General features: G+C 42.8%; 1 protein-coding gene and 1 pseudogene across 3 annotated transcripts in view; both read left to right on the plus strand.

The window, feature by feature from the left end:
- MBTPS2 (membrane bound transcription factor peptidase, site 2) overlaps positions 1-24,536 on the plus strand; it is a 57,588-nt gene extending 33,052 nt beyond the window's left edge. For 2 of the 3 annotated variants that reach the window (XM_066356557.1, XM_066356560.1), the window contains 6 exons: positions 3,760-3,878; positions 5,739-5,919; positions 17,286-17,380; positions 17,723-17,918; positions 19,774-19,849; positions 21,607-24,536. In XM_066356557.1, coding sequence (XP_066212654.1) covers positions 3,760-3,878; positions 5,739-5,919; positions 17,286-17,380; positions 17,723-17,918; positions 19,774-19,849; positions 21,607-21,829 — 890 coding nt within the window. In that variant the 3' untranslated portion in view covers positions 21,830-24,536. Of the gene's footprint in view, positions 1-3,759; positions 3,879-5,738; positions 5,920-17,285; positions 17,381-17,722; positions 17,919-19,773; positions 19,862-21,606 lie in introns of all 3 variants that reach the window. The other variant, XM_066356558.1, reaches the window with a different exon arrangement.
- LOC136385944 (thioredoxin domain-containing protein 5 pseudogene) lies at positions 8,490-10,698 on the plus strand (annotated as a pseudogene).
- Positions 24,537-27,060: the final 2,524 nt, after the last annotated feature.

The raw sequence follows: 27,060 nt of genomic DNA on the forward strand, positions 1-27,060 counted from the left end.
TAGGAGGTTGCCTGACCTGTGGTGGCGCAGTGGATAAAGTGTCAACCTGGAAACGCTGAGGTTGCCGGTTCAAAACCCTGGGCTTGCCTGGTCAAGGCACATATGGGAGTTAATGCTTTCTGCTCCTCCTCCCTTCTCTCTCTCTCTCTCTCCCCTCTCTATAATGAATAAATAAAATCTTAAAAATAAAGACATAGGAGGTTGCCCAGAGTTGAGTTATCAGCGCTGCTGCATGCCCCCTGACTGTTGTTTGGGTGGTAGAATTAGTGAGAGGGTATAAGCATGTGGGCTGTTTCATTCCTGGCGTGAGGGGGGGAGGCTGAATTTAGCTCATGGTAATGATGACAAATCTAAGCAGGGATGGATTATTTTGTGGAATTGTGTTGGGTCTAGCAACTTGGTAGGGGGTGTGGGGGGGGGGGTGGCGGCATTATAGCTGCATTCCAAAACTAGCATCTAGAGTAAATTCCAGTAGGTCAAAGAACTGTACTGTTATTTGTTTTCCTTTATTTATTTAGTTTTAATGAAGCTATAAAAGCAATACAAGAAAACAGGTATTCTCTATAAACTTGAACTGGGAAAGGCTTAATACAAAGGAGCAATTTGACCACACCAAATTTTAAAATGTCTGCATGGGTAAGATTATAAACCAAGCCAAGCAACACACTGGAGGAATAAATTATAATACCTCTTACAAAAGACCAAATTCCTCAATGTATATATTGCAAATAATAATATATACAAATTAGTAAAACAAAGAAACAGCCCCATCCAAAAATGTAAACAGGGAATGAATAGAAATAGTTTTCAAAGGAAATAGAAACAGTCTTTTAATAAACATGAAAATTGTACAAACTCACTCGTAAGTAAAGAAATATAAATAAAGACAAAGAGGTTTTACTTTTCACCCAGCAGATGGCAAAGTCTGAAATTATTATAACATCCAATGTTTAGAAGGTGGGAAGGATGCCAATTATGAGAACATAACTTAATGCACTCATGGGAGGTCAATTTTAATGCACATACTTTTTACCCAACAGTTCCATTTCTATGCAATTTTTCATGCCCTCGCAAATGCATATTTAATTAGATGCATAACAATATGAGCAAAGCTGTTTGTTGCAGCATGATATGAAAAAGTTAAAACAGCGTAAGTGATCATAAGTAGGGAACCTTATAAATCAGTATGTTAAAAAAATGGTTTACTTTATAGTGGATGTAAGTAATGGGATAGATATGAATGTGCAGATAAGGGAAAAGTCCAAAATCGATAAATGTAAAAGCAAAATATAGTTCTTAATAGTTTGATACCTTTGGTGAGTTTTTTAAATTAGAAAAATATATTTAATTGATTTTAGAGAGAGAGGAAAGGAGAGAAAAAAAACCAGGAACATCTATCTGTTCCTGTATGTGTCCTGACAGGGAATCGAACCTGCAACCTCTGTGCTTCGGGACACTGCTCTAGCCAACTGAGCTATCAGGCCAGGGCCACCTTTGGTGGCTTTAAAAGAAAAAACTATCTGCCAGCCCCAGCTGGAGAGCTCAGTTAATTGAATGTCAGCCCAAGCACAAAAGTTGCTGGTTCGATCCCGTCAGGGCACATACAGGAACAGATTGATGGCCCTCTCTCTTTCTCCTCTTCCTCTCTCTAAAATCAATAAATTAAAAAAAATTTTAAGAAAATAAAAGAACTGCCTGACCAGTCGGTGGCACAGTGGATAGAGCGTCGGACTGGATTGTGGAAGACCCAGGTTTGAGACCCCGAGGTTGCCAGCTTAAGCGCGGGCTCATCTGGTTTGAGCAAAAGCTCGCCGGCTTGAGCCCAAGGTCGCTGGCTCGAGCAAGGGGTCACTCAGTCTGCTGAAGGCCCACGGTCAATGCACATATAAGAAAGCAATCAATGAACAACTAAGGTGTCATGATGAAAAACTAATGATTGATGCTTCTCATCTCTCCGTTCCTGTCTGTCTGTCCCTATCTATCCCTCTTTCTGACTCTCTTTCTCTCTCTGTCTCTAAAAAAATAAATAAATAAAAGAACTGTATATAGAACAGTAAATATTGTTTACCTGTATGTCCTGGACTAGAGTTCTGGATATTTTTGGAATTTAACAACCTAAAACATAAAACACTCAAAAAGGGGAGAAGAACATCTTAACAATATGAATATGGTATGTGGAACATGCATTAGCTAGGTATCTGGCTGCTGTAATATCTAAAAATAACAGGCTTAAACTCTCATAAAACATTCCAAATGGAAGTAGCTCAGCACTGATATAAGTCTAGGATTTGCAGGACTCAAGCCTCTTTTGTCTTGGTAGCTCCAATATTCCTAACATGTAGCTTCTGTGTTAAGGACTAAGGTTTTGCTCCTTCATAGAGCTGCATTCCAGCCAGTGGGACAGAATAGTCCCATCATTTCCACTTATATCCTCTTGTTCAAAGCAGTCATATAACCATACTCAGCTTCCTGGGAGTCCAGGAGATGTGTTCAGGTTACATTTCTATCATTCTAGAGCATTGGTTCTCTCTCTCTTTTTTTTTTTAAATACCCTTTGAATTTAAGATTTTATTTTTATTCATTTTAGAGAGAGGAGAGAGAGAAGGGGGGAGGAGCAGGAAGCATGAACTCCCATATGTGCCTTGACCAGGCAAGCCCAGGGTTTTGAACCGGTAACCTCAGCATTTCCAAGTCAACGCTTTACCCACTGTACCACCACAGGTCAGGCGAACATTGGTTCTCAATGACTGATGTCCGTCATCCTCCTGGGAATGTTTGGAATGTGTGGGGTGGAAGGCATTCTTTGGTTGTGTGACAGGAGAGTGCTATGGTATTTAATGGATGGAGCCAGGAACGCTATATAGCCTGTAATGTAAGGGACAGACCTGCACAGCTGAGAATCTTACTGTTCGGAGAGCTAATAGTGCCCCCACCCTGCTCTGGGACAGAAAGTAATAGGAGAGAGGAAGGATGGGTATGGAGGGAGGGGTTGGATAATGGTATGCCAGTGTGTGTTCAACACCTGGCTCTGAAGGGGAAGGCAGGGAGCTCTGATATGTAACATGTGCTGGTTTCTGTCTTGTAAATTCATGGTCTCACAATGGCCAGTTTCAGGGTGCCCATCTGAAGTCCCTGAAGAAGGAATAGGGAAGGAATGGGCACAGTTGGCTATGGCAAGCTGGTAGGAGCAGGCTCCAGTACTCCACTGGGTTCACCTACACATCTCTGTCTATGATGAGATTGCTTATAGTCTGTGGCAGGATGTTAGACACAGACTCTGTTTGGCCCACCGATAATATTCTCCTCAGAACAATCTCCTTTTCCAAGTACCATTTGGCGTTCCATACCCCAGTTCAGCAAGAATGAATGTTTATTTCATCTTAGCTTTTATTTGAATAGTTCTGACATTCCTTTCAAAGATCACAGGTATGTTTGCATTAATAATGTAATAATACATTTTCTGAAAAGAGGGTATAGTAAATACATATTCAGGTATATATGATAAAATATATTTTATTAGTGTTAAATCATATGAGCATGTGGTCTTCCTAATTTGGTATTAACATGCTTATTTTACATTTTAATATCTGAACTGGAAGAGGCCTCTAGGAGAATATCTGTCTGCTGTACTAATAAGTAGATCTATGTGCCTCACAGCTTCTGATTACTAATTTATCAGAATGCTCAGTTGTCATGAGATCCAAGAACCTATGTCATTCCTGGCCCTGGTTGAGCTTATTCCGTTTTTCCTCTTTTCAGGAATCTGGCATAATTTTGTGCTTGCCCTCCTGGGTATTTTAGCTTTGGTCCTCCTCCCTGTGATTCTCCTGCCCTTTTACTACACGGGAGTCGGGGTGCTTATCACCGAAGTTGCTGAGGTAAGTAATAGGGGACTTGGGCACTCTCTCACCACATTTTGTGATGTAACATTTCAAATTTTATGTCAGGAACTTTTATTCAAGTTCTCCTCATAGCATGCTCAGTTTCTCCTGAAGGAATTAGTGGCAGCCCTTTTAAATCGAACAGTTTTGTGAAACATATTCTTTTCAAAAATACTAAAAGTACTAAAAACCGTTTCTGTTCTGAATTACAAAGATAGTTTCAAGATCTTCTACCTGTAATTTGTTGATAAAATGCACCATTTACCTTAACTGTTTACGTACTGTTGTAACTCTGCTTCGAGTCACATGTTTCTATTCCTAAGTAAGAAATGTACACCTGAAACCTATATAATTTTATTTTTATTTTTTACAGAGACAGCGAATCAGAGAGAGGGATAGACAGGGACAGACAGGAACGGAGAGAGATGAGAAGCATCAATCATTAGTTTTTCATTGTGTGTTGCAACACCTTAGCTGTTCATTGATTGCTTTCTCACATGTGCCTTGACCGCGGGCCTTCAGCAGACTGAGTAACCCCTTGCTGGAGCCAATGACCTTGGGTTCAAGCTGGTGGGCTTTTTGCTCAAACCAGATGAGCCCACGCTCAAGCTGGCGACCTCGGGGTCTCGAACCTGGGTCCTCTGCATCCCAGTCCAACGCTCTATCCACGGTGCCACCGCCTGGTCAGGCGAAGCCTATATAATTTTATTAAGCAGTGTCACCCCAACAAAGTCAATTATTATTATTTTTTTTTACAGAGAGGGAGAGTCAGAGAGAGGGAGATAGGGACAGACAGACAGGAACAGAGAGATGAGAAGCATCAATCATTAGTTTTTCGCTGCGACACCTTAGTTGTTCATTGATTGCTTTCTTTTTTTTTTTTTTAATTCAGTTTAGAAAGGAGAGAGAGAGGGGAAGAGAGAGAGAGGAGAGAGAGAAGGGGGGAGGAGCAGAAAGCATCAACTCCCATATGTGCCTTGACCAGGCAAGCCCAGGGTTTCGAACCGGCGACCTCAGCATTTCCAGGTCGATGCTTTATCCACTGCGCCACCACAGGTCAGGCGATTGCTTTCTTATATGTGCCTTGACCACGGGCCTTCAGCAGACCGAGTGACCCCTTGCTCGAGCCAGCGACCTTGGGTCCAAGCTGGTGAGCTTTTTGCTCAAACCAGATGAGCCCGCGCTCAAGCTGGTGACCTCGGGGTCTTGAACCTGGGCCCTCCGCATTCCAGTTCAATGCTCTATCCACTGCGCCACTGCCTGGTCAGGCCAAAGGCAATTAAAATTTTAAAGAAGAAGAAAGATGACACTTATGCTAGCCGGCCAGAACATTTCATGGGAGCTTATGTCTTCAAGTCTGTATTTCACTCTGTTAGTCAATGGCATCAAATCCTCTGTTCAGACATGGGGAAGAGGAAAATTGCCTTTGTGAGCAACTGACTCACATATTCATTGTGCTGACAGTATCTTCCACCTATTTGGGACTGTATGTAGCTAAGGACTTGCCTTACAATTTAATCTGCTGAAGACATAGGAAAATGAAGGCATTCTGTGGACTACTTTCACACACATACACACAAATACAAATGAATTACCAGTTTATAAAAAAAACTATTTTAACAGCTGGCAAGTGGATTTTTGTTTTTTTGCATTTGCAGAAAATTCAAAATCTTTGAGTAGGAAAAGTAACTATAATTGTTGAGAGTTGTTTTAATTTTCTAGGATTATACATTTTGGATTCAGAGCTCGATTATTTTCTAGATTCAAAATAGACTACTTAATCAACTCATTGTCTTTATTATTTGCTAAGCTTAATCATAGCTTGTTTTCACACATTGTTTTTGCCATCTTCCCAAGGACTCACCTGCAGTTGGACCCAGGGGCCTTTTCGTGGGAGACCTTGTTACCCATCTACAGGATTGTCCCGTTACTAATGTACAAGATTGGAATGAATGTCTAGATACCATCGCCTATGAACCCCAAATTGGTTACTGCATAAGTGCATCGACTTTACAGCAGTTAAGCTTCCCAGTGAGAGGTATGTGTATCGCTCTCAGAGTAACAGTGCTTCAAGCAGCAGTACTGGCCAGTAATCAATTTTACGTTATATCTCTAGATGTATTTTGTTCTAATTTCTTTTTTAAAGATTTTATTTATTGATTTTAGAGAGAGGAAAGAGATGGGTGTGGGGAGGAGCGGGATGCATCAGGTCGCAGTAGTTGCTTCTCGTGTGTGCCTTGACCAGGCAAGCCCAGGGTTTCCAGCCGGCGACCTCAGTGTTCCAGGTTGACACTTGACTGCATCACCAGAGGTCAGGCAGTTTTGTTCTAATTTATTTAAAACAAATCAGCAAAATAATAACAGGCCCAAATTAGTAAACATTCTTTGTAAACCATGTACTAATATGTTTCCTTTTATTATATTTATTGAACATGTAATTTCATAATACCATATTTGAGTTTCAGGACTCTATAGTGTCTTAATTGTTTTATTTTTTTTAAGTGAGAGGAGGGGAAAGAAAGCAACAGACCCCCCCCTATATGCCCCAAAAGGGATCCCCCCTGGGACGTCCTTCTGTGACCGATGCTCTTCCCATCTGTGGCCGCTCCCAACAGAGCTATTTTTAGCACCTGAGGAGGTTCAACGGGAGCTACTGGTTCAATGGAGCCATCCTCAGTGCCCAGGGCCCACATGCTATAATTAGTGGAGCCATGGCTACAGAGGGGGAGGAAGAAGGGTGATGGAGAGGCAGATGGTCGCCTCTCCTGTGTGTCCTGACCCAGATCAAACGGTGACTTCCACACACCTGGTGCATGCTCTATCACTGAGCCAACTGGCCAGGGTCTAGTATCTTAATTGTTTACGCATTTAAAAAGAAAAAGCAAAAAACACTTGTATACCCTGAGGGTGGCAGGTGGGCGCCGTTAGGGAGACCAGCCACAATGGCAAGAAGGCGCCAGCCCCTAGCCCCCTCCACCGCAGCATGAAGACGCCAGCCTCCCGCCCTGCTGTGTTCGCGCCAGCTGCGCTACCACTACGGGAAGGCGCGAGCCCCGACCACGCCAGGCCCTAGCGGAGACCGCGCTAGACCCCACCCTGCCCCTTGCTGCGGGGAGCACGTGCCAGCTGTGACCCCTAACCCCCGCCCTATGGGGAGAATGCACCAGACCCCCCCAGCTCCCCCATAAGGCAAGAATGCGCCAGCCCCTCGCTGAAACTGCTCCAGACTGCACCCCCCCACCCTGCCCACGCACCCTGCCCACGCACCCTGCTGCGGCGAGAACACTCCAGCCCCTCGCTGAGATTGCGCCAACCCCACTGCGACCCCCCCTCCATGGGGAGAACACGCCAGGCTCCCCCCACAAGGCGGGAACACGCCAGCCCCTCACTGAGACTGCGCCAGACCGCACCCTACCCCCTCCTGCCGCAAGAACTCGCCAGCCACACATCCCCCTCCACCCCCCCCTCATGGGTAGAATGTGCCAGACCCCCCACAAGGCGGAAACACGCCAGCCCCTCACTGAGACTGTGCCAGACCGCACCCTACCCCCTCCTGCCGCAAGAACTCGCCAGCCACACATCCCCCTCCACCCCACCCCAGCCTCCCCGCATGGGTAGAACGTGCCAGACCCCCCACAAGGCGGGAACACGCCAGCCCCTCACTGAGACTGCGCCAGACCGCACCCTACCCCCTCCTGCAGCAAGAACTCACCAGCCACACATCCCCCTCCACCACCACCCCCCCCCCCCGCATGGGTAGAACGTGCCAGACCCCCCACAAGGCGGGGAACACGCCAGTCCCTCACTGAGACTGCCAGACCGCACCCTACCCCCTCCTGCAGCAAGAACTCGCCAGCCACACATCCCCCTCCACCCCCCCCCACCTGCATGGGGAGAGCGCGCCAGCCCCCCCACAAGGCAGGGAACACGCCAGCCCCTCACTGAGACTGCGCCAGACTGCACCCTATCCCCTCCTGCAGCAAGAGCTCACCAGCCACACATCCCCCTCCACCCCCCCACCCCACCCGCATGGGGAGAACCTGGTACCCCAGTGCCCGCCACCACCATGGCCAAACAGCAGCACTGCAGCTGGCTCTATTGCAGCTGGGTTGGATGCTCTCGCAGCGGCAGTGGGGCTCTTGGTTGTAGCCTGGGAAGGGGGTGGGGGGTGGGGGTGGGGGGAAGAAACTGGTGTATTCCAGCCCCTCCACAAGGCGGAGAACACGCCAGTCCCTCGCCAAGACCACGCCAGACCCCACCCCTTCCACAGCAAGAACATGCCTGCCGCTCCCCCTCCCCCATGGGGAGAACACGCCAGCCCTCCTTAGCCCCCCATATGGTGAGAACATGCCAGCCCCCACACACACACTGCATTAAGAATGCGCCAGCTCCCTACCCCCCAGTGGCAAGAATGAACCAGTTTCTTCCCCCTACCCCCTGCCCAGGCGACAACCAACAGCCCCACTGCCGCTGCGAGAGCACCCAACCCAGCTGCAATAGAGCCAGCTGCGGTGCCGCTGTTTGGCCATGGTGGCGGCGGGCACTGGGGTACCAGGTCCTAGAAGCTGATGTGGCAGCGGGTGGGCCTACTGCGGGGCTGGGCAGGACCTGCACACCAAGCACTTGTACATGGCCGGCATGTTCATGCATGGAACCCAGAGCTCCACACACTTGTCACACTCTTTGTGCCCTAGTGTGGGCATTGCCAACAGCTCTACCCCACTTGGAATGACTTGGGGGACAAGTAAAACAGCATGGACGATATCAGCATCTACGTGGCTAAAGGGACTGCATGGCCATCTCCGACAGGTACACTTTCCAGGGCATGGGAGGATACCCCACCTTGAAGTTTTTCAAGCCTGGGAAGAAGCTGAAAAGTACCAAAGCCCTTGGGACTTCCGGACACTGGATGATTTGATACTGCAGATGTTGAGTGAGGATTCCACCACACCAGAGTCCCAAATAGAACCGACCAGGGGCTATATGAGCTTTTAGCAAGCAACTTTGAGCTGCAGGTCACACGCCACGACCACTTTCTCAAGTTCTTCACTCCGTGGTGTGCTCACTACAGAGCTCTGGCTCCGACCTGGGAGCCGCTGGCTTAGGCCTTGAACATTCCGAAACTGCCAAGATTGGCAAAGTCGACTGACCACCAACCACGCTCTGAACTCTATACAGGCTGCCAGGTTTGTGGCTTTCCTACTTTCCTCTGGTTCCGAGACAGTAAAACAATTATTGACCAGTCCAAGGGAAAGCGGTATCTGGACTCACGGAGTTTGTGGCATCGCAGCTCCAGCGTGCGGACCAGGTACCCCTGAGACTGCAGCCCTCAGAGGCCTGTGCGGCTGCCCAGCCCGAGGCCGACGAGGGCACTGTTGGCGCTCAGAAAATAACTTAGATGACACCGCTGCAGAAGGAGTAACCTTCACCAAGTTCTGTGCTCCATGGTGTCGTTATAAGAGTCTGTCTCCTCCTTGGGAAGAACTCGCTAAAAGGGAATTCCCTGGTTAGACAGAGGCCCAGATCACTGAAGTGGACTGTACTGAATGGAATGCAGAGGTGGCAAAAGCAGGTTTACAGTTGTGAGTACGCAAAAGAGTTTATTATTTACTAAGTACTGTATTTTTCATACAAACAACTGTAGACCTCCTTTTGCCCACCCACCCCTGTATTTGCAGCAGCTGCTCGGTAGGAGGCTATCTCACATTAATTATTGCTTTTCCATGGAGGAAAAAGGGTCAGTGAGCACAGTGGGGGCAGACACCTTGAATGGTTGCACCACTTTGTTCTGTGCCAGGTGAAAGACAACTATAAAAATACAGATGCAAGTCGCCTCTCCCGCCTGGACTCCTGGAACCTTGTGAAGGAGCTAAACCGTGCAGATGCTGCCGACTTGCAAGTGGTGGTTATTCAGAAAGGTGAATGTACTAGTGGTATCTTCTTTGTGTGTGTTTTAAGCCAACACACTCTACAGATTCTTTATTAAGCTCTTTTAAGTAAACACGTAACACATGGTCCCTTTGTAAACTATTTTCAGTACCAATATACCATTCCCTTTAACCTTCTCTCAATGAACTCTCAATGGTTTCCTTCAAGACCAAAATAGAGTTGAGGAAAATCAGATTGCTGGATTATTTTGGGCTCCTGAGTGATATCGGTTCGAGCACTATCCAATGCATAGTTTTTGAACTGCCCACAAGTTCTGAAAAGGTGACTGCGGGGCAGTATTGATGTTCCTCTGATCTGAAGGTCACAAATGCCTTCTTAATAATGTCGTTGGTCTGTAGCGTGGAGCATATTTAAAAACAAAAACCCCACACCTCTGGAAGATACCTTCACGGCCACTCCTGGATTTGGTTTCTGTTCGTACTTCTCTTATCACAAGAGGTTTGCCGCAGTGAAAGCAGTGGTTCCTTTGACATGTGCCTGAGTAAGATAACGCTGATGCCCTAATCTTGTGTATGTGTGTCGATATTGGCAAGTTATTACTGGTCAAGGGATACTTCTGTTTGTTTCTCATGGGTGAAAGATTTCATTAACTATGTCAACATTAAGTCAGGGTCCATGTGAAGATTTTTAAGATTTAAAATTTATGTTTAAATCTATGTTTGAGATTTTATGTCTCCCGTGAAAAATCCGAGCATGGAAAGTTCCAAAAGGCTTGACCTGACTATTCTGTTAACTCATAGAAAGATTCTGGTTGTATCTACCACCTGGGGCAAGAGGACTAGATGAGCTGTTCTTGGTCCGGGTATCGGGGACCGGGGAGCCTGCAGCCCCGCTCCAGGGAAGCAGTCTCCGTTCTGCACCTAGCTAGTCCTTTTAGACGCTCGCTCGACATCATCTGCCTTCGCAGATCTTGACCCTCCGCTATATGAAGAGTGGGATTAACTTGATCTAAAAACCAGTGAATGAAGTAAGCAGAGCTGAGTCAGAGCTAAAATAGGCCGTGTCACCATCAAAGCTAGTGTCCTTATAATTCATGCCATCCTGGTTATTAAACATTTTTACTGTAACCATATATGGCAATAAGCCACCATAGGACTAAGCTCCCTTAAGATAGGTACATGTATGTTCTTTGTCATCAATTTGTTTACATTGTGCTACTTTCTAAATAAACTCTTGAGAAAAAAAACAACTTGGGTTAAGTCAGCATTCAAGCTCAACCATAGCCAATTAACTAAAGTCGGTAATTAAATATCCCTGTGCTGTATGGATGATGGCATGTCCAGAGCTATTTGAGGTAGAATTATTTTATGTGGCAGGCATCCAGAGGAAGTAATCTTGGCTTCTGAAAATATCCCCTGAAGTCAGATTTGTTGTTCTGTGTAGCAGGTGGCAGGGTGAAGCAAGTTTATTCTCAAAAGCTGCCAAATTTATTTTGAGATGTTTTGGCTCTGAAAGATCAGTCTTCTCAAGGATTTATGTAAAATTATGGGTTCTCAAATTATTGAAAGTGTTGGAAAATACAAATTATGCTCACAACCTATATCTTTAAATCAAGAAATGCCCTGGATACTTGTCCACATTTACTGAGGTTAGGAAATATGTTTAATAATCAAGAGTAACTTTACTAAAGTGCTGTGTGCAACAATGACAAAGTAGTTAGAATTATTTTTTAAATTATTTTCAAATGTAATTTTGCATTTTATTTTTTTTATTTTTGTATTTTTCTGAAGCTGGAAACGGGGAGAGACAGTCAGACAGACTCCCACATGCGCCCGACCGGGATCCACCCGGCACGCCCACCAGGGGCGACGCTCTGCCCACCAGGGGGCGATGCTCTGCCCCTCTGGGGGGTCACTCTGCCGCGACCAGAGCCACTCCAGCGCCTGGGGCAGAGGCCAAGGAGCCATCCCCAGCGCCTGGGCCATCTTTGCTCCAATGGAGCCTTGGCTGCGGGAGGGGAAGAGAGAGACAGAGAGGAAGGAGGGGGGGGTGGAGAAGCAAATGGGCGCTTCTCCTATGTGCCCTGGCCGGGAATCGAACCCGGGTCCCCCACACGCCAGGCCGACGCTCTACCGCTGAGCCAACCGGCCAGGGCCAGAACTTTTTATTGTAAACATTTTTTAAACATACATAAAAGTCAAGAGAGTGGTATAAATGAACTTACGCCCTTTTCTTGCAACTTCAGCAATTATCAACTTTTTTTTCTTTTAGGTGAGAGGAGGGGAGATAGTGAAGTGAGGAAGACTCGTTCATGCATCCAGACAGGGATGCACCCAGCAACCCTGTCTAGGACCGATGCTCAAATACTGAGCTATTTTTAGCACCTGAGCCCGACAGATTAATCAAGCCACTGGCTGTGGGTGGGGAAGAGGAGAAGAAGGGAGAGAGGAACAAGGATAGAAGCAGATGGTTGCTTCTTCTGTGTGTCCTGACTGCAGATTGAACCCAGGACATCCATATGCCAGGCTGGTGCTTTATCCGCTGAGCCGCCTTCTAGGGCCTCAGCAATTACCAACAGTTTGCCAACTTTTTTATCCAAGCACCTCACTTTTGGGGAGAGTATTTAATTATATCCCAGGCATCCATCCTATCATTTCATCCACAAATTTAAGCATGTCTTAAGCAGATGGTGACTTTTTTTTTTTTTCCAAAGCTGGAAACGGGGAGAGACAGGATAGGTAAGTGACAGGCTAGGGTGTGTTTCGACTCACACCAAAATTCGGGTCACGTCCCTGTCGTAGGAATAGAACTATGTTGTAACCTGAGGACCCTCTGTACTAACATATTTCTGAGAAATGAGAGAAATGAGGTAAATCTACCTGAAATTACTTTATTTTATTAAATTGTTGGAACTTTTTTTTCTTTTACTCTTTCCTTATCTAAAGCCATATTAATCCTTTCCTTTTTTACTTTTAAACACTCACCTGCTAAACTGGGAGTGCCACCACCAGAGCCAAGGCTGTTTGATTCCCGCCTCTGCCCTCGGTGCATGGGGCAGGCCTAAGGAGCTTACTCCATACGTTCCTTGGAGACAGAGTGCCCTTCCAGGAAGCCTGGCCAAGGACACCGGCTGAGGCCTTGGAGCCCTTTGCACCTGAAATAGATCTCCAGTCTATTTCCAGTCTGAACAGAAAACAAGAACGTTTTCCCTGTTTTCATTCCAGCCTTTGCTTTCAAGATTGCTGGGTGTTCGTATGCTACCTAGTGATTTGAATGGAACTAAAAGTTCGGGACAAGACCTACTAATCTGGCTTTTTTGGGGGACTATTTTCCTAACAAGTAGTTTGCATCCTCTCTCTTTTAGTTTGAAGGAACACTGTTCATTTCATATATGCATAAAACAAAATTCCTTTTTTCTTTTCTGAAAGCATTACCTTGAGTAAGAAAGACTATACTCAGTGAGCCCAGTGTTTGAACTACATTTTAAGAAGAATGATACTGAGTACTGAATACAACTGCTCCATTCATACAGACTCGGGCATTCCCCTTGAAAAGCCTGTTCCCATTAAGAAGAGGTGAGGGTATATTCCCATAACTCCCTGGTGACAGGAATATTACTCTGTCTTACATATCTAACTAAAGTGAGAAAAGACCCTTCCCGACCTAGTTTAAGACAATAAAAAGAAAACAACAGGGATTTTTTTTTCCCCACATGTTTTGAATACCCAGATTGTTTTTAATACCCAAATCTGTAATGTTTGAGGGGAAATGTGTCTTTTCCCATTGTAAACGTCAAGTTATAAGCCAAGGTTTCTTTGCTATCCTAAATGGTAAAGAGAGAGTGGGAGTGTGTGTGCGTTTGTTTTATGATTTTTAAACTACTTGTTACTAGGTGATGCTGGTATAAAGTCTACTGTAGAACTTAGAATAAATAGTCTTGCCTCTCCCTGTTTTGGAGCTCTAACTATATTTATGTGTTTAATAAGCTAGGGTAAGAACATTGTTCTGTTCATTTTAGTGATATAGAAAGTAGTTGGGACTTTGAACTATAGATTGAAAAATCTCTTTCTAACCTTATTCTAGAATCACCTCTGGTCTAGAATATCCTTTGAAGACTAGGCGATTTCTCTATCTTAGGGCCCATCTTAGAGTACATTCAGAATATGTACGTTCTCCCTGTAGTGGAATTGTGAAACGGGTCTGGTCTTAAATTTTCCTGTCTTCCAGACTGAGGAGATTTAAGGGACAATTCTAATCTTTATATCCAGTTAAATTGAACTCATGAATGCCTCTGGAACCTCTTGTTGCAGTCTTGAATGCTCTTTCCATAGCAGAATTGGATAAACCTCTCGTAATTAATAGAAGTACCTTAATGTGAAAATTGTCTGTGGCCTCCTCGTCTTATGTTAAGAAATTGATTCAGTAACTTGTTCTTTAATTTGACCCAGTAGAAAAAATTCTAAAATAAAATATTTTTTAGACCTACAACTTTAAAAAATATATATTTTTGTGTGTGACAGAGACAGAGAGAGAGACAGATAGGGACAGTCAGGAAGGAAGAGAGATGAGAAGCATCAGTTTTTCGTTGCAGCACCTTAGTTGTTCATTGATTGCTTTCTCATACATGGCTTGACTGGAGGGAGGGCTACAGCAGAGCGAGTGAACCCTTCCTCAAGCCAGTGACCTTTGGGCTCAAGCCAGCAACCATGGGGTTATGTCTGTGATCCCATGCCAAGTCAGTGACCCCGCGCTCAAGCTGGTGAGCCCGCGCTCAAGTTGGTGAGCCCGCACTCAAGCAGGCGACCTTGTGGTTTCAAACCTGGGTCTTCTGCATCCCAGTCCGATGCTCTATCCACTCTGCCACTGCCTGGTCAGGTTCAAAATTGATAAACAAGAACTAGTTTACTTCTCACATGGTAACAAAATATTTAACTTTTTATTGGAAAATTCTGCGTGTCAGGAAATACTTTATCTTGTCAGCACAGCCATGGTCATGGATTTATGTTTTAGTTGGAATAATCACCATAGGAAGAAGCCATTACCCTGAGTTTGAAACTTGGCGGGAGCCTAGAGGCCAAATCCAGCCTGAGCAGATGTATTTGGTTTGGCTTCCACTGTCATTTAAAAAAGAACTAAGTGGCTGCTAATATTTAAAATTCAAGAGGGTTTACATGAAGGTCTATTTTTCTGATTTCTCTTGGAATAAAATGGATGAGCTGTTGAACTGGGCCCTAAGTTGTTTAGCCTGCCTGCTAACCTCTTAGACAATGATATATATTTTCTAATTGATTACAGTCCCCGCCACTTCCTATTTTTCCATGTACTATCTACCTCATTTATTTGGTATTTTCTTGGCCCCTTTAAGCATTTGTGTCACCACAATGCTGTATCAACAGTAATATCAAATTCTTGGCTTGCATTCTATATCATATACCATCTTCCAAGGAAAGTTAGGGATCAAGCTTCCAATGTAAATTTTTTAAATGATTACTAATACAAAGGCAAATGGTATAGAATAGGCATCCCCAAACTACGGCCCCCTGAGGTCATTTATCCAGCCCACCGCCGCACTTCCGGAAGAGGCACCTCTTTCATTGGTGGTCAGTGAGAGGAGCACTGTATGTGGCAGCCCTCCAACGGTCTGAGGGACAGTGAACTGGCCCCCTGTGTAAAAAGTTTGGGGACCCCTGGTATAGAACATCATCAAAGTGGTCAATGGATATTTATATATGATTTGTCACCCAGAACTTAACAAAACTACCCATACAGTCAACCATTACAGAGGAGAAATTGATGCATTTGTTAGTTTGCTTTACCTGATTTGTTCTTCATTTTGTATTGATCAAGGAGAGAGAGCAACGGTGGATGGGGAGATCCAGTGTGGCCAATGCAAGATATCTTCCTTAAATAATCTAGTTTAAAAAATAACTATTTGAAAACAAACAAAAACCTTTGGCTAAGATATATAGTGCTTATAAAATCACATTACGTATCAACTAATATTTCCATGCTTGTGTTTTGAAGACATTGCACTAGGAAAGCTTTTTTGTACTGGAAACTTTGCAGTACTGGAAACTTGGTTCTTCAGTCTATCTTCCTCAGCACATCTAAGCATGTGGTAGCATGAATATAAGATTCTAAATTTAATTGGTCCTTGACATACATCAACGTATGCTTTACAAATTTGATGTGCTGAATGCAGGAAACCTTCCAAAATAAATACATGGAAATCCTTTTCTGTGCCAGCTGTGTCCATGATTTAGCTTCCTTATGCTCCAGATAGCAGAGAAGCAGTCTACCAAAGAACTTTAAAAAATAAATTCATTGTGGGAGCCTGACCTGTGGTGGCACAGTGGATAAAGTGTCAACCTGAAAACGCTGAGGTTGCCGGTTCAAAACCCTGGGCTTGCCTGGTCAAGGCACATATGGGAGTTGATGCTTTCTGCTCCTCCCCCCTTCTCTCTCTCTCTCTCTCCCCTCTCTATAATGAATAAATAAAATCTTTATTAAAAAAATTAAAAATAAAATAAACTTTCTTTAAAAAAAAAATTCATTGTGAGAATAAACAGTTTCTGTCCTCTTCCAAAAATAGTAACTGGATTCTTGGTGTGCAGGCAGATGTGTACACAGCTCTGGGTGAAATTGGGCTGCCTGGGTTCCAGGACGAGAGCGCCAGGGTAAGCCTGGAACTGAGACGGGTGTTAGCTACAACAGTGATATCCTTAAGGATGAGAGCCTCTGGGGCCTTCTTGGCCTACTCTCTTTGCTAACACCACAGCACAAGAGCTCAGTAGTGATACTGGATCAGTGGCATTAGGACAGCTAATAGTGGCTCATTAAATATCTGTTTGACCAGTCTGAGTTATCGCAAAACCCACTGAGACTCTATAGATCCAGCTTTGTGGGCAAGTTATATGAAGATAGCTAACTTCGGGTAAATGTTGCTTTTTTTTTTTTCTGAAGTGAGAAGCGGGAAGGCAGAGAAACAGACTCCCACATGCGCCCGACCAGGATCCACCCGGCATGCCCACTAGGGGGCGATGTTCTGCCCATCTGGGAAGTTGCTCCGCTGCAACCAGAGCCATTCCAGCGCCTGAGGCAGCAGTGGCCATGGAGCCATCCTCAGCACCCGGGCTTACTTTGCTCCAGTGGAGCGTTGGCTATGGGAGGGGAAGCCAGAGAGAGAGAGGAAGGAGAGGGGGAAGGGTGGAGAAACAGATGGGTGCTCCTCCTGTGTGCCCTGGCCAGGAATCGAACCTGAGACTTCCACATGCTGGGCCGATGCTCTACCACTGAGCATACTGGCCAGGGCCTAAATGCTGCTTCTTAATTTCAAATTGGACATATTTTTTAACATAAAAGCAAACTCTATAGTGAGTAGCCATCAAGCTGAGCTCTGAATTCTCCAGTTGTTTCTGAATTCATATGCATTTTACTTACTGCTCTTGTCTCAAGAGAAAATTTTATTACAGTGTACTTCTATATAACAGATTCTAATAAACTATTTCTCTTTAGCATACAAACGGCTAGATGGTTCAACTGAATGCTGTAACAATCAGAGCCTTACAGATGTGTGCTTTTCCTACAGAAATCATTTTAACAAGCGTTTGGTAAGTTGTCCCTGACACTGTCTTGCTTGTCTGATATGATTATTATAAGATAAACAGATAGAGCTAAATAGAATCTATGAAAATGTCTCCCTTTTGCTTTGTATCATTTTATTAAAATTTACATTTCATCTGAGAATCTTTAAAAATTTATAGTGGCAGTATCTTATTTGCACAAAGTAGAATACTTAAATCTCATTTATAGTAGGTACACATAAATGGCATCGCTTTTATATGAACTTCTTTCCTAAAATGATGAATGACATGAAATATATTGAAGAACTGTAACTTAGTGTTTTTCTTTTCATCATTTTTAGTATTGACTACTTAATATTTTATTCCTAGCATACATGCCTACCTGCCCGAAAAGCAGTTGAAGCCACCCAAGTTTGTAGAACCAATAAAGATTGTAAGAAAGGTTCAAGTTCAAGTTTCTGTATAATACCCTCTTTGGAAACACACACTCGCTTAATAAAAGTGAAGCACCCACCTCAAATTGATATGCTGTACGTAGGACATCCACTGCACCTGCACTACACAGGTGAGTATTATGGTGGTAGAGCCTCGGAAATCAGTAAGATGACATGTATTCTCAGTCGTAGGAACTCAGTATAAATCCTTGCATTAGTTTTATTTATTATAAATTTGATCACTTTTCAAAGTCTTGTTAACTTGCTTTTAAAATTTTTCAGTTACAATTGGTGTATGGTGTCATATTAGTTTCAGGTGTTGTTCACTTATTCTAAAGCATTAAATAAAATGTAGGCAGTAGGGAAGTAATCTGAATTTATAAAGCAAGATGGAGCTGAATCCCATGTCTGCCTTTGGAGAGTAATGCATTTTTCCTTCTCCACCATTTATACCCAAGTCACAGAGCTGATCTCTCAGATATTTGGTGAAAGTTTAGTAAATATATCACAGCTCCCAAAACAGTGGCAAGAGCAGCATGCCCTAGAGAATGCCAGACGCTATAGGGGTGTGATAATAAAGTAATTTGTGCATGGCACGTGAATTTTATGTGAACATCATTTCAAAAGTGGGCCAGCATAATTATTTGAACAGTAGCAACAGGACTGGACTGAAGATCAGATAGTCTAACTCATTTTGTATTATAAGATTTTTATGTTCCTTTTTTCATAACTTATTAAAATATAATTTATGTCCCACACAATTCACACGATTGAAGTGTACAATTCAGTAGTTTTTAATAGAGTCATTATCAAAATCTAGTTCCAGAATATTTTCACCTCAAAAAGAAACCTCGTTGCCATTAAGCAGTCACTCCTCATTTCTCCCCACTGCCACCCAGCCTTTGGCAACCATTAATCTGCTCTCTGTTTCTACAAATTTGTCTGTTTTTCACATTTCACATACTTGGAATATTTACTGACCAGCTTCTTTCACTTAGCATAATGTTTTCAAGGTTCATTCATGTTGTAGCCTTCATATTCATGGCCAAATAATATTCCATTGTATATTTTTCTTTGTTCATTGATCAGTTGATGGACATGTAGGTTTTATATTACTCTTTAAAGTGGTCCCCAACCCATGGGCCACGGACTGGTACCGGTCCGTGGGCCATTTGGTACCAGTCCGCAGAGAAAGAATAAGTAACTTACATTATTTCCGTTTTATTTATATTTAAGTCTGAACCATGTTTTATTTTTTTAAAATGACCAGATTATCTCTGTTACATCTGTCTAAGACTCATTCTTGACGCTTGTCTCGGTCACGTGATACATTTATCCATCCCACCCTAAAGGTCGGTCCGTGAAAATATTTTCTGACATTAAACTGGTCCGTGGCCCAAAAAAAGTTGGGGACCACTGCTTTAAAAGGTTCTCGTGCTTCATGGTCGTATCCTGAGATACAACCCGGGTCATTCTTATTTTGGAGTTTTACAGTAAGTGACTAGGTTACAAATATTCATATCGTCAAAGGAAGAAAGGTGCCCTCTTAGGGTAATTCAGAAATGTGTACTGTGGGTTCTACCTAATTACAGGAAAGTTTTTAAATGTTTGGAACAAAAGCAAGACGATGGAATCCAGAGTGAAAGACCTTAAAAATTCTCTATTCTTAATCCTTGTTTGGCAGTGAAGAAAAAAACGGGACAAGAAAGGCATAGTAGTTGTAGTTAATGCGATTTTCAAGTTATATCTCTTTGAAAGAGTAAGGTCCCTTGTTGTAAATTCTGTGTTTATTAAGTCAATCTCTGTATTAGTATATAGTCAATTTGGGGCTAGCCCACAGAAAATGTTTGAGAAGGGTTTTCTCAACCAATTTAATAGCCTAGGCCACCTCTAATAGCCTAGGCCACCTTTGACTATATGGTAAAATTCATAATGCTGTTGTTTCTCTATGAATAATATGCATTCTTCCTATTTTTCTCTTTTTAGTGAGCATCACCAGTTTTATCCCACGTTTTAACTTTCTAAGCATAGATCTGCCTGTGGTTGTGGAGACATTTGTCAAGTATCCTTTCTGGTGTGAAAATGTTTTAAAAGTGTGTTACTTGGGACTTGATCAGTCTTACCTTGAATACAGTTGATAGGGGAGAAACTAAGATGTATAAACCTTAAAAATATCAGTTAATTACTAGCAACTAAAAAAGAGGTTTCAACATTGAGAAAGATCAGATTGTATCTAGAAGGGAAGAAGTCAGAGGAGAGAGATTGATCAGGGAGGGAGAAAGGTTTAGGATACACAAGAGAAGGAACCCAGAATAGAAATTGAGAGTTGAATTATGAAGGATGAAAACTTCAGTTCCTAGGACAGTGATGAATTCCGCCTCCTCTGAGCCTGTGGTCCTGAGCAAATGGAGGAACTGAATGCACAAGGGAAGGCAAACCAGTTTCTGGTGCAGAAATAGCGGTTCGGCAGACAAAATCTCTTGTGTTCTTTTTTTTTTTTTAGATTTTTAAAAATCTATTCATTCATTTTAGAGAGGGAGAGAGAGAGAAAGGGGGGGAAGGAGATCAGGAAGCATCAACTCCCATATATGCCCTGACCAGACAAGTACAGGGTTTCGAACCGGTGACCTCAGTGTTCCCAGGTCGACGCTTCATCCACTGCACCACCACAGGTCAGGCTCTCTTGTGTTCTTTAGCTTATTATGTTCACAGTTACAAGATGAAATTTTTTAAATGATTGTTATGTAGTATTAAAATAAACTGAAGGCCCTGGCCAGTTGGCTCAGTGGTAGAGCGTCAGCCTGGCGTGCAGAAGTCCCGGGTTCAATTCCCGGCCGGGGCACACAGGAGAGGCGCCCGTTTGCTTCTCCACCCCTCCCCCCTCTCCTTCCTCTCTGTCTCTCTCTTCCCCTCCCGCAGCCGAGGCTCCATTGGAGCGAGGATGGCCCGGGCGCTGGGGATGGCTCCTTGGCCTCTGCCCCGGGCAGTGGAGTGGCTCTGGTCACAACAGAGGGACGCCCTGGTAGGGCAGAGCGTCGCCCCCTGGTGGGCGTGCCGGGTGGATCCCGGTCGGGCGCATGCGAGAGTCTGTGACTGTCTCTCCCTGTTTCCAGCTTCAGAAAAAGAAAAAAAAATTTTTTTTTTAAATTAAAAAAATTAAAAATAAACTGAACTGTTTGAAGGGTTTTTTTTTTTGCTATTTTTAAATATTTTTAATTTCTTTCCTCAATGATATGCATAAAAATGAAATGGAAAACAGATGAACAGTTACTAAAAATGCATAGAATTGAGATTGTACCTTGTAGATTGCAGCTCTGACTCATATTTACACTATAACCTTATAGATGATAGTAAAATGGTTTTATTTACATTATCATTAAATGTACATTATAGCTTTGTAGATGATCACAAAATAGAATTCAAGGAGTTAATCTTTGTTTTAATATAAGGTAATACTTTATCAGGATCAAAAGATAATTTTCTTTTATGTCTTACTCCTTGCAAATTTCGTTCCTTATGGTATCATTAAAGAATTAGAAAGACAGTCCTTCTAAGAGTTTATTATAGATTACCTTAGCTTACAAATTGTTGGCCTTTATTTTTCTAGTCAAGGTTTTGAACCTCAAAATAATCTGTTATTTGTTTTAAATAGTAGAGACCTAAGAAGAAATGGCCTGTACTGGTGCGCAGGGATTGAAAGAAAGAAGGGAAGTCACCTATAATCTTGAATCCAGTCCTAGTAAAATACCTTCTTTTGACTCCTGGAAATGTGATTTCCACCCAGGCCTCATAGTCTGCTCCTTAACTGATTTTAACCAGGTACCTAATTTCTCTCTCAGGAGCTCTGGCTATTGTTAACGCAGTACCCTGCTTTGCTCTGGATGGACAGTGGATTTTAAACTCTTTCCTGGATGCTACCCTTACCACAGTGATTGGAGACAATGATGTGAGAGATCTGATAGGGTTTTTCATCTTGCTTGGTGGCAGTGTGCTTTTGGCTGCCAACGTGACCCTGGGACTCTGGATGGTTACAGCACGGTAATATTTACACTCATCTGACGGAATCTCTGACTTACAATATGCAATATAGAAAACCATTACTTGGTATGAAATATAAAGTGTTCCCTTAAAATTACATGTTAGCCAACAACTTTTCATCTCCTCCTATATGCAGAGTAGCCAAACTCGGGGATGGGGACAAGCAGAGGAAATGCAAGGTGTAGTCCTCGGCTGTGTTCTAGTTTCAGAGACTGAACTTACAAACTGCAGATGCATAGGGAACAACTTTTAAACAAGTGCAGAATCTTGTTAAGCCATTTTGTGTGACCACATATGATGTTGCAGAAGTTTAAAGGAGAACAGAATTGGGTGGAATTAATTGGGGGAGATGTCTTAAGAAAGTATCATGAGTCCAGATTTTGGCCAAGTGGAATACTGAGCATTTTCTTGGCCTATATCTCTTGCCCTTTGTCTTGTTTGAAAAGTATTTTAAAATTTAATGTTGTATTGTTTTGTACTCTGATAAGTGAGGTCTGATTACAATTAAATTGATAAAATTCTATAAAAGAATCTACTGACACGAAAGGGAAAATCTTTGTCAAATGAGACCGATTAAGTGAACAAAGTAGGTAGGAAGTAGGGCCTACAATATCTCAAGACAAGTTTCACCTCACAAGTTACCTCTTGGATATGAGCACGCATTTTCTCAAAGCAATACTTAGCCTTGACATTTAGAATGGCTTCCATGCTGCAGGAAGTGTCTTCCACTTGCAGCATGTAAGCTGCGGCAGTTAAGGTTGAACCTCAGAACTGAGCTGGGGCTTTTGACATCACGAGACACAACACAGGACCTCTGCAGTCCTGGTTACCATTCTCTGCAGAGCTTTGATGCTTGGAACCCTTCCAGGGTAGACATTTTCTCTTGTGCTGCTGGCCTATCTGAGCCCTAGCTTCTGGATTCCTATCTTTAAGAAACAACTACCTTCAGCTCTGAGCTATGCTCTGTCTTCACCAGCAGCTTCCATGTTTCTCTGTGTTGGGCAATAAAACATCTAGTCCTGGCTTTCCATCTTTCCCCTTAGCTACCTCAGTGGGTCCACAGAAGACTCGGTAGTACAGCGAGAACGGCTACCCAGGAGTTCAAACATGGGTTTGCCTGAGACTGGGAACCGACTCTAAAGCCCTGAGAAGCCCCGCCTAGTTTGAGGGCTTTGGGCTGAAGGTGCAACCCTGGGAAGTCTGGAAAGGCAGCAGGCCACCATTCTTGGAGTGTGTGAGCATGCTTTTCTTTGATGACAAATATGTACTTCTCTCATACACTCAGGAACACTCACAGTCCTGTAGCCAACTTCTTCCTAAGTGGGGTATTCCATGGGCTTCATCTTTTTCAAATCATTGAGTTGCTAAGCTGTTCAGGCACTAAAACTTGTTAGTTATTTTCAACAAACTAGATTCTATCACACAATTGCCTGCCTTCTTATACAAATTATGTATTGAGCATGATTTTAACATTTAATTAATGACTGAAGGTCATCAGTTACTACCACTAGTAAAATCATACACATTATTGGTTTATCCCAGGAAAAAAGCACTTGTTCTTTATGCAGACAGTCGTTCAGGATCAAAGTGTATTAGCAGAGTAATGATCAGACCTGTTTGTGTAGAACTTAGGGAATGCCATGAAATACTTGCATAATTAATTCGATGACATGAACTAAGCAGTTTACTAATGAAAATGTATATGTGCAGGTCAGTTGTTTTTGTTTTTAACTGAGAAACAATAGAGGAAATCCTTCCCATTAATTTCTTTTTCTGGGTGGAGAAAAACAACAACCAAATATCACTTTCTTGTAGCCTTTAAACACCTTGGTCTGTTGCTCCATAGGGTCAGGATTTGGGAACCACTCTATTAGGGTGTTAAGCAGATCAGTCCATTTGCATAGAAATGGCCTCATCACGTGAGAAAGGAATGAAATGTTACGTGTTATCTTGTCAGCTTGATTGTGGACACTTGTAGAGCAAGGACCATGTCATACTCCTCTTTGCAGCCCTGCCACAGTGCATGAGACATCATAAATACTTAATAAATGTGGTGGAATGGATGACGATTAGTGTTATTTATGGATTAGGAAAGCATGTATCTATTTAAGTAAGCTATAGAAACTATTGACTCTTTACTGTAAATATCTGTTAACAGAAAATAATTCAGAAGGTCTGTGTGTCCCTGGTGTGTTACCATCTTTATGAAAATAATCCATTTTGGTTTCTGTACAGCAATTAGAAAAATGAATTATTTTGAGGATTTGAAGAACGTGTACTTTCTGTATTGTCACTTTGTTCAACAAAACTCATTTTCAGTGTTCCTACTCTGCATTGTTTACATTTTTGAGGATTTTTTAAAATCACCTACAACCTGTAAAGAATGTATATTCTTTTCAGCATCTCAGTTTGGAAAGACACAAAGTTAAACCTGACCTTTTGATAATCACTCTTGTAGGTCATTGTTTGGTTTGTTCTAACAGTAATTTGTAAACGTGTGTCATGGATATGTGGCTCTTGGTCATCAGTTTGTCCTATGGTATTTATTGAATGTCCAAATACTAATGGTGCACAGAGATTTTTTCTCTAAATCTTTTGACTGTTCTGTAATTCATTAGGATTTAACTTGAAGATATCTTAGTTGCTAGCATTTGATGTTTAGCAATAAAAAAATAAATAAATGTGTACTGGCGTTGTACGTTTCATCATCATCCGTGTGTTGTCTTTTTTAAAATATGTGTATTCTTTTCTATCAAAATTGTCCCCTTTACATACAGTATGATCTGAGTGGTTTTAAATTCTTGATTCTAAAAGCAGCTTTCAGGTTTCACCCGAAGCAGTCTGCATGTGAAAGCTGTTACAGGCTGTGGAAAGAAGTCTTTTTTCCATCAGACGCCTGTGCTCTCGCTGCTGCTTTGAAAATGGCCTGTTTAAGAATGAAGAAAGAGGACTACCGTGTTTCCTTTCATTAGTGTCTGACAGAAGTCTTCTTTGAGTGAGTCTGTTATTAGATATTCATGAAAGAAAACTGTCTCAATTCTGACATTTGGTTCTCCTTGACCTTTTGCCCTACTGCTTCCTCCTGTGTGCACAGAGCTTGTCTCTCTCCCATGCACACATGCACACATCCTCTTTCTAGGTTACTGAGGGCCAGATAAAATAGGCCAGAAATCTAGCCCAGCTCCTGATTGGCTGGCCTCATTCCACTCCTCCTTACCTCTGCCCCATTGTGCTACAATTAAGAGCTACTGGACTAGGTAATTGATTATCTAAACCAGTGGTCCCCAACCTGTTTTGGGCCACGGACCAGTTCAATGTCAGAAAATATTTTCGCGGACCGGCCTTTAGGGTGGGATGGATAAATGTATCATGTGACTGAGACAAGCGTCAAGAGTGAGTCTAAGATGGATGTAACAGAGGGAATCTGGTCATTTTTTAAAAATAAAACATCGTTCAGACTTAAATATAAATAAAATGGAAATAATGTAAGTATTTATTCTTTCTCTGTGGACTGGTACCAAATGGCCCATGGACCGGTTCCGGTCCATGGACCGGGGGTTGGGAACCACTGATCTAAACCACCTTTTTATAATTTTTTTTTTATGAATTGTGCTCTGGCATTAAAACTAAAAATTATTGGCCCAACCTAAGGTTAAAGGGATTTTTCCTGTTTTCATCTAGAAATATTTTAGTTTTAGATTTTACATTTATTTTATTTTTTCATTGATTTTAATTTATTGTATTTACATAGATTCTAGTGTTGCCCCGAATGCATTCCCCTTCCCTTCAGGTTTATCCTATCCTAATCCCCTTTCCCTCTGTCCTCTTTTCCTCTGGTCCCTTTGATCCCTCCTCTGTCTCAATTCCATTCCTCAGTTCACATTGTTCATTGGATTCCTTAAGTGAGTGAGTTCATATATTTTTCTTTTTCTGCCTGGCTTATTTCACCTTTTTATAAATTTTTAAATTTTTTAAAAATTCATTTTAGAGAGGAGAGAGAGAGAGAGAGAGAAAAGGGGGAGCAGGAAGCATCATCTCTCATATGTGCCTTGACCAGGCAAGCCCAGGGTTTCAAAACAGTGACTTCAGCGTCTGAGTTTGACACTTTATCCACTGCACCATCCTAGGTTAGACCTCTAAGCCACCTTTCTTTATTAGTGACTTTATGGAGATGCAATTAAATACCATAATGTTCACCTGTTTAAAGTGTGTGATTCCATGTAAAACCATTTTTCTTTTTTTTTTTTTTCTTTTTTTTTACAGAGACAGACAGGGACAGACAGGAACAGAGAGATGAGAAGCATCAATCATTAGTTTTTCGTTGCACGTTGCAAGACCTTAGTTGTTCATTGATTGCTTTTTCATATGTGCCTTGACCATGGGCCTTCAGCAGACTGAGTAACCCCTTGCTCGAGCCAGCGACCTTGGGTCCAAGCTGGTGAGCTTTGCTCAAAGCAGATAAACCCGTGCTGAAGCTGGTGAGCTCGGGGTCTCAAACCTGGGTCCTCAGCATCCCAGTCCAATGCTCTATCCACTGCGCCACCGCCTGGTCAGGCCATTTTTCTTTTAATAACAAATCAAACAGTGGTATTCATATGCTCTGGTACAGGGGTCAGGAACCTATGGCTCGCGAGCCAGATGTGGCTCTTTTGATGGCTGCATCTGGCTCGCAGACAAATCTTTAATAATAAAATAATAATGTTAAAAATATAAAACATTCTCATATATTACAATCCATTCATTCCTACTGCTTATGTTCATGGTTGCGGGTGGCCGGAGCCAATCACAGCTGTCCTCCGGGACAACACCAAATTTTTATTGGATAATGCGTAATGTACACAGCTCGTTGTATGGCTCCCATGGAATTACATTTTAAAATATGTGGCGTTCATGGCTCTCTCAGCCAAAAAGGTTCCCAACCCCTGCTCTAATATATTCAGACCCTTAAATGAGCGTGTGATAAAAGGCTAGGAAGAAAAATGTTTCCTTGATGTCATAGCTGTTTCAACTCTGAAGTGGTTTTAAGCACTGGGACAGAGTGGAATAACATTTTTTTTAATTAAATTTATTGATTGATTGATTTGAGAGAGAAGGAAAGGATGGGGTTGCAGACAGAGTATATCAATTTGTTTTTCCATTTATGTATTTGTTGGTTGGTTCTTGTATGTGCCCTGACCAGGGATCCATTCCACAACCTTAAGATATCAGAGTGACACTAACCAACTGAGCTACTTG

This window comes from Saccopteryx leptura, chromosome X (genome assembly GCF_036850995.1).
Source record: "Saccopteryx leptura isolate mSacLep1 chromosome X, mSacLep1_pri_phased_curated, whole genome shotgun sequence".
NCBI lineage: Eukaryota > Metazoa > Chordata > Mammalia > Chiroptera > Emballonuridae > Saccopteryx > Saccopteryx leptura.